Source organism: Priapulus caudatus, unplaced genomic scaffold (genome assembly GCF_000485595.1).
Source record: "Priapulus caudatus unplaced genomic scaffold, Priapulus_caudatus-5.0.1 Scaffold1170, whole genome shotgun sequence".
Lineage (NCBI taxonomy): Eukaryota > Metazoa > Priapulida > Priapulimorpha > Priapulimorphida > Priapulidae > Priapulus > Priapulus caudatus.
This window is the reverse complement of record NW_014578231.1, coordinates 30834-39389: the sequence shown is the minus strand read 5'-3', so window position 1 is coordinate 39389 and position 8556 is coordinate 30834. Positions and strand designations below refer to the sequence as shown.

General features: G+C 52.9%; 1 protein-coding gene across 1 annotated transcript in view; it reads left to right on the top strand.

Moving 5' to 3' along the window:
- The window catches only part of LOC106815653 (U3 small nucleolar RNA-associated protein 18 homolog), a gene marked incomplete in the record, with an annotated part of 21633 nt that overhangs the window by 495 nt on the left and 12582 nt on the right, over positions 1 to 8556 (top strand). The window contains 1 exon segment of the mRNA XM_014820149.1: positions 988 to 1025. Coding sequence (XP_014675635.1) covers positions 988 to 1025 — 38 coding nt within the window.

Here is an 8556-nt window from a genome sequence, read left to right as displayed (position 1 = left end):
CTAGAATCCCACCACTCCACCACAGAGTCACCGCAGTAGACGTTAGATGAGCGCTGTCGCTCCGCGGCACTTGTTTAATAATATTTCTAATGGTGGTTGAACGATGAAACTTTTTATGTAGCGTAATTTTAACCTAAATTAACTGAAAATGACCCTAGAACCTAGAGTAAACGATCCCTTTAAGACTAAGTTCATTTACTGTATAATGCATTACTGGATTGTACATTGTGAAAATACTTATTATGTGCACAAGTAAACGTTTTCGAATATTGAATATAACTGTTAAGCACCTTAGAGAGCTCGGTGGTCCAGTGCACATGTCCACCTTTCACTGACTGCGATGCCTGTGACTTCAAATACTAGCTAGGGCAGTGTACTTTCTCAAGGTGTAAAACAGCTCTGAGCATTGGGGACTGAATCCCTCATTGCTCAGATGACCATGTAAAATTACAACCTGTCAGTAATTGGGACATAAAAGAACCATTACAGGGTTTCTTCTGAGGGAAAATTAGACAAAGGAGGTAATGGCCAGTTTGGGGAAAAAATAGATGGCACTCCAACAAATCAAGTAACGGAAAAGTGTAGACCCCACGTCACATAACTCAATAAATACACATGGCAATCTAAATATATGCCAGAAGCACGTGGTGATCTATTTATTTTTGAGTTGACACTATTTTGACAATGGAGGGTAAATACAGGAACATTTTCACAACAGCGATAATAAATTTGGCAACGGCGGTGCGCCACTGTGCCTCTTATCTTGCTCTTATGTATAAGAACCCCTGCACTAAGGATGCAGAAATACTAGATGAGCAATGAGATAAATGCCTATACATAACTGTGTGAATAATAATAAAATTATTATTATCAATATATGATTGAGTATAATTGTTTAAAAGCAGGACTTAACATTTCACAGAGCATTTTTTATTAAGGTTTATGGAATCATGGTAACTCTCACTAATTTGTGATTCTACGATACAGGATTCTGCTGTTGAAAGTGATGAAGATCGTCACGGCCGAGTAGTATAATATATACTATATAGTAATATATAGTAACTAATTATAAGTAGTATAGTAGTGGGGCACAGCGATTTTACGTACTGAGTCGTTGTGACGACGCCAATGAAGGTTCCGAGCCAGCTGTTGTAGTCATAGTGTCAAACACAAGACAATAGCAACAGCGTAAAAGCAGAACAAGCTGATACAAAGTGTATCACGAGAGCGAAGGCCGCAACTCAGGACCCTGGGGCTATTATATCGGCCTTAGTCAACAGACACTAAGGGTGAACGCTATAAAGATGGGTGGCAGCAGAATCCCACAGCAGGAAGCGTTGTCCCGCTGGAGTACAGAAGATATAGCACGATGGAGAGCGGTGAGAGGCGGCGTAAACAGTACTACACTAAGCACCCTTAGTGAGGTTGCTTGCCCTGTGCAGGGGTTAGACTAGATAGCGTGGTATGGCTTACGTGCCTCCGTGAAAGATGAAGGCGCCCGCAGCTTGTGGCGTGCAAGTGCTGGCGTTGACGCCCGTCTCGGTCGCTCCCCAGATCGGGATACTACTGCCTTACTGGAGAGCAGAGCGCAGCATTTATAGCTAGCAAGCTCCAGCGGGGGTAGGGCTTCTTACCTGGCCCATCAATCGCTCACGAGAGACGCGTGATCAAGGTCATGCTTTTATGTCACGCAGCGATCAGCAGTGACAAGCGCACACATCACCCCACAGGTTTCTGACATAGACACAGGTGGGAATCCACGTGATCGGCTGCATACCACCCAAGGATCGACCTGTAACATTCGAGACTTGAGATGCCTGAGGACACCGCGACCAGGACGATAGGATAGGGCGGGATATGAGGCTATGGCAGGCCAGAGAGTTCGTTGGCACTCAGCCCCTTGTCTCTCTTAGGAGCTCTTGCCCGCAAGAGTCATCCCTTGGGGTGACAGCTAACGACACATTCGCATGCCCTCCCAGCCAGCAGCGCATCCCACTATCGGCGGGTGGTTACGCCGACAGGCAAGGTCTGGCGAGTATCGCCCATACACGGAAGAGGAAAAGGAGGAAGGGAAGGAGGAGGAAGCCCGACGCATGCCCTTACCGGTAATACGGCTTTATCATCAGGAGACGATGTTGGATCCCCCGGTTCCCGACGATCGCCCTACATGTCGAGCTATGCAGTGGCGCCCGAGAAGTGCACCAGATGGATACCTCCCGTGCGACGTCGGCGTGGCCCGTAACGCACTATACCTCCCCGAGGTATACTCACTGGCCGCTCAGTGGCGTCAATGAAATCCAGCTTGAGATAGCATAGCGACTTAGAACAAGAGATTTCGTGTTCGTCGCAAAACACTCCACGCCGAACACCAATAGGAGCGCCGGAGCTAATAACTCATAGCGGGGAATGGCTAGTAGCATTGGGCTGCCTGGGTCGTTCTACGTATTGGTTATCTCTCGTGATATCTTTAACTGAAGTCGTTAATGCGGTAGTGAACGCAAGAAGGGATTCGCGGCTATCTTACAGATAGAACCTGTGGGCAACGCCGATGGGAGAACGCGAAATAAGCTCGTTCCCTCTGCATTCTATACCCACGATCATAGATGAGTGACAGCTCTCCGCCGTGTCAGTGCTCAATCTAGCATGCATGTGTGTCGTCGTGCCTCCGACGTCTGACATACGGGAGAATAGCTCGCTATCCTCTACGTATAGTACGGCCTTATCGGAAAGTGCAGCAAAGCACGCCCATAGGTTTAGTATGAGGTCATCTGGACGTCTCGCCGTCGCTAGGTAGCAGGCTGCAACTACCTGTCACAGTGTACATACTTCAACTGATGCGTGGATAGACTAGCACTCATCAGCGCCGCAGAATTTCGCAACTGATCCAATTGCCGAGGGTTGCGATATACGCCTGGCTACTTTCCGGCTACAGAGTCCTCTTTGTAATTCTATCCGTGGCGTCCAGTGAGCCGGCGTCGCCACAAGTTAGAAAAGCTAGCTTCGCTGGTTAGGTTTCTGGGCAGCGCGTTTCCGTGCGTGAAGGGGACTCGTGCTAAAACACGACTCGCTAGCGGAAAACCCCGTGCTGGTCTACCTAGAGAGTCGTGAGTTCCGAGCTACCTAGTAGAGGGCGGTCAGAACCGAGTGAACGTTGTTGCTCCTCACTTTCGGCGAGTGGCGGGCTTGTTGTTCGCCGACCGGCGTTGACCGATAGTAACATTACCTGCATCAATGGTGTAGAATTTCAATCATTAAAGCAGTGTGCGCAGAAGGGCGGGCTATCGTGATGACGGTTTACAGACCATGCTTCTCACGCACTGCACTATAACCATCAACCGTCAAGCTTGAACGGCTGGTGTGTGATAATTTAAGGGAGAGGGCCATAGTAGGCAACGATGTTCTGCGCATCTTGTGCTGTGACTGTAAGGTGCGACAAGCGCGCGATATGTTGTCGACACGGGGGGTGCGATGTCGGCACGCGACGTGACCGTGAAAGGAGCAGGTCTTCTGAGCAACTCACAGGAGAACGGAGCCCATCGCACTTAGTGCATCCCGGTGACCGTTAAGCAGCGTCTCGTGGGCACTGGTATCGACGCATTTCATACCCCAACATAGCGGGCCTAGATATCAATGATGTGCTAACCGGTGCCAACGCGTCTCGCCTCGGTTCGGAGTGCTCTCACACGTGACAAGATCGATGCATGCTCTCTCCCCACAGTCGATCATGTACTACTAACTATAGATGGCGGCCTAGCGCTTGTATCACTAGTAACGTTTCGATTCCCGCTCATCATTCGACCATGGTTATCTCGTCGAACAGTGATTTTCTACCCTGCCGAATACTGCGTTTCTTATACCACCGAATATCGGCCGGTACTCGCCGAAGAACGAGTGATCATCTCGCATATAGACCGGCGACACCCCAAGCCAGCTCGCCGAGGCCACACATTTCTCGGGCACGAGAAAACCCCACGCATTGAACCTGCGTCGACCCTACTCTCCTCCGTCAACACGTGGGGAAAAGACGTGGGGACGGAAGACGCTTACAACGGCGGGGCATCTGCGTATACGATTGCAAGTGAGTAGCGTGCAAGGCAGGGCTTCATACGCAGCTTCACCTGCTCTTGAAGCTGCCCTTCCTGGCCTTCCAACAAATGAGAACCACACACAACAAGTGTTCTACGGATAATAAGCCGAAGCAGGGCGTCAACACACGAGGTGAGCGGGTCACTCGAGGGTGAGCGGTGCACACAAGGTGACGGTCAGCACGAGCGTGACGGTCACTCGAGGTGACGGTCACACAAGGTGATAGCCTGGCAAGCTGATATTCAGCAATGCACGTAAGGTTTTCTATGTTTCGAGCGACAGGGGAACAATTTTGCCGTAGGATTCTACCATCACGGTTCATAGGCATAGAAAATTCTGCCTGAGTGCACTACCCGCGCCACACCGTAAATTCTGTACGTGATTTTGTGCAATAATGTAATGAAGATAGAGCGGCGAGCGTAGCGCCTAATACTGTCCGAATTACATAGGCGCCAAAACTGTCAGATTAACCGTGCCAACCTTTAGAGACCAGTATACGAGATGGTGGTATGACGATAGACGAAGTGTCTAGCAAGCGAATGCCCTCGGCTCTCACCTCTATCTACCGCCGCGGTGGTATGCAGGGAAGGAACACGCTCACTTCGCAACCTTTTATCACCACACACAGTCGTACACTGTACAATGCATATGCATCCTTACAGCGTGTTTGTACTAGTGGTTGTGCTAATAGTTTGCTTAGAGCGCAAACTCGATATCGTACAGAGGTGGCGTGGTTTGTGAGAAGATGTCGCCCTTCGCACATCGTCGGCAGGGCAACCGGACGGGACATGCCCACCGCTTTCGACAGACGCCATGCGACCCAGCGACCTGGCTAAGCATGCGCGTGGGCAGCCGGGCGAATAGAGGGCGTGACTCTGGCTACCCCGGATCTGACACTATACTGCCACTCGTAACAGTCAGGAGGAAAAGCGGGCGATCAGACCTATCTGCACGACTGCGTCTAAGAAATGGCAAACCGAACTAATATCATACATCTTCACCGGCAGGCCAGGCGGTACAATTACGTAAGTGTTAGCGGTATTGTCCTCGCAATATTTCTAAAGCATATGCTGGTTAGCTACTAGGCTGGCACGGAATTCAGCAACGACGTGGCAAGGGTGCACGCTTCGCCTGGCCTGACTATCCCCAAGCGGTTAGCCTGAGAAGGAGGGCAACACCTCACCGGCGGCGGCGACCTTCCGTCTCAGCTTGCCGGTGGGCTCGTGGCAGAGTAGATAGACGCTAGAGGAGGCTCGGACGGGGCGGCTCCGCTTGGAGGGCGGCGGTCAGCCATAGGCGGGCTTGCCAAAGAGTCAGACACCGCGGTCCTCGTCAGGCCTCTGGGCGTTCATGACGGGGCAGCCTCCTAACGGCGTACACGGGCCAGACTATCGCGTTGACGGCATGATGACACTGCGTCAGCGCAGGTCGAGGCGATCCGCCCTGACGGCCAGTCGCTCATCTAACGCGGTCGCAGAAGTCTCTTTACTCGACGATCCTCAGGCGGCACGTAATCCGACGATATAGGCTGAGTTGCCGCGTCGATGTCTGCCGTGCAGGAGCTCGTCACTTGAAGATCGTGCGTTCCCTACCGGAGGGATGACGGCTCGGCCTTTGGCCGGCAAACGCGGCATGGCTCCGGCACACTATCTCCTTCGTCAAGGCTATAAGATCGTCGACGGCCACAACACTTCGGCGGATCTGTCCTGCTGGGCCTGTACCCAGCGGAAGGGCGTCCCTGCTCCTTTTGGCCACATCAAGGAGGGCGGACCTTGCAAGGTGTCCCAGACTTTCCCCCTTGGGCGGCATTTTCTCTACCGGTTAAGCAATGCATTTAGCATGCCCGGTAGTGCAATGGCAGAAACGCGGGCTTCGCTATCCTTCTTGTCACAAAGGAGCCAGCACAGGAAGACGCCCAGGGGCTGTTGCTGTAGGCTAGATCATGGGCCTAGCGCTCCAACATGGCTTCCCCCACTTGCTGGCGTCGCATCACGCTCTCTCTTTGGAAACAAGGCACAAGGCCCGTCACTTGGGGCTTGTTTAATAGGAAGGTGAGTCCTCGTATCAATCTTTATGCCTGCATCAAAGATGCCAGTATTGCCTAGCCTTTCCCGGCAGGCGCAAGGTGAACGAGAGTGGCATTCGGGGGCATGAGGGTCTTGCCCTATTCTACTGCACGCTGCCTCTATCCGAGCGTGCAGATCAACTCCATCAAGGAGGGCTGCTGTATATGTGGGCGGTGAATCTCCATCTTTACTCGACGCCTGGTCCGCAAGCTTCTACGAGTACGTACTGCGCATCGACACCACGGGCGACCAGCCGTTATCCACGGCTAGTTTCTTACCCGGATATACGACGGCGTAGTACCAGAGGAAGGGCCCAGGGTTAGCATATCTAAGAAAGGGAACAATTTGACGGCCGCTTGGTAATTGACGCAAATGCTAGTTCTCGGGCCATGCTCGCTCCGGCCCTCTTACGACAAGCATTTCTGAAACCCATACGTAGGCTCCTACGATTGGCTACGCGTAAGTGCCACTGGCCCAGAGGTCAATCGACTACATCAGCCGTCGGATCATCAGACCTATGACCCGGGGGAATTGTCGATGGCGGGTGGCTTGCCCTTAACACTCCTGTGCTGCCATCCTGGATGGTTATAGCAATACGGCAGAAGGATGTCCATCAAGGATCACACTGTCCGCTCAGCGGCGACCATCCATGACCTCCGAGCAGTTGTAGCTTTCGGCAGGAAGTCCATTCCTAAGATCGGCACCACGAGAGGTCTGTCTGCCACCAGGCCATAAGGGCATGGAGTAATTACCTTCCAGGGTGAAGCTACGAGGTCCAGTCCCGCAGTTCCCCCACCGCTGATTATCTCCCTTCCTTGCCGTCGCACCAATCACTAGTCAGCTGCCTGATGGCAGGGCAAGCCAGCGCCAAACAGGTAGTGCTGCATAGGTTTGCGTAGGATCAAGGAGAGATAGAAATCTGCACGGTGTCGAATAGTAACATTAACCTTCCACGGCGGCCAGCCTATCTCTATGGGTAATTGGCCATGCGCAGCCTGGGCCTAGCTGTCGGCCGATGGAACTCCCTGAAGCTGGGTGTTGCAGGTCCTAAGCGATGTGGCTGCGAATGGCTCCGCCGCTAGCTCCGTTTCCCGACCTCTGCATGCCTGCATCCCTGGCCTGCCAGCATTCGGCGAAGTCTAGGCGAGCGGTGGTGAGTAGGTCTCCTCCTTCGTGATCTTCGCCAGCATACAAAACAGGGAGAGACGGTTCTGCCTCTGACTCAGCTACTCAAGCGGGACATGGCGCGCCGGAGGGCTGTTGGCTGGTCGGTGGCTTCTGGCACGCTCATCCTCTACCGCGGTAACTGCAGGTTGTCGGAACGTTTTCACCCTCTTAGCTCGCTCCGCAGGTGCGGGCAGGAAAGAAGCGGAAATGGCGTCTTTAGAGAAGGGCGAGACTCCCGCTCCATCCTTGATGCCCCGTAAGGCAGAACCGAGCTGTGGGGTGGTGCGAGTGGCTCCTCGCTCGGGGGTGGTGCGGCTCAGCGCCCTCCCGCTGGCTTCATCTGCCAGCTCGCCGCGCAGGCAGTATGCTCGGAGCTGCGGTACTCATCGTTGTTGGAAGGCAACGACACCCTCTCCGTCGTCACAAGCGAGGTAAGAACTACGGGAGCAGACTCGATGTTGCTCGGCTACGGAGTTCTTTTTGCCTGTAGGCCTTGCCCTTTGGCGGGTAGTCATTGGCCATTACGTGTCAAGACTATGGGCAGGTGTATAGTGCTCTACGCGTTCGTGATACCAAAGTGAGGTAATGATACGAGCCGCTGATGGACAGGTGCCAACGAAGCCAAAACACTCAGTGATCGACACTCGCACCACGAATTCCTCGACCGCTCGGGCTCACCGAGCTATACTCGTGGACTCCGCGGTGCCGTCCGCGTCGGGGAACTGCAATGAGTGTTTGGCTAAACCGTTTACAGAAACTGCTCACAGCTGCAAACTCAGTCTAAGACCCTCCCAGCTCGCGGCCAGAACAGACCTACCAATACAGCCGAGCTTCCTCCCCCTGGACCGGCACGGCAATGCAAGCGATTTTAAGCGTCTAGTTGTGACGACTGAATGAAACGGTTGGCGACCCACTGGATTGTAGTATAGTGCTGTCAACACCAAGAAGATTAGCAGAGCACGTAAAAACCAGAACAAGCGCTGATATAAAGCTGTTCACATGCCGGGAATAGCGCCCGGGGCTTTTATTTCGCCCTTAGTAAAACAACCAAGACACTGAAGGTGACTAGAAAGATGGTGCAAGAATCCTGCTCCGGCCCACACAGCCGGCGTTGTCGCTCGGGGTAAGTGCGTACACGCATATACAGATGACAACGAACGGCTAAACGTACTAACAACACCCCTTGTGAGTTGCGTTGCCCTGTGCAGCGGTTATACTAGGAAGACTGACTGGTGAT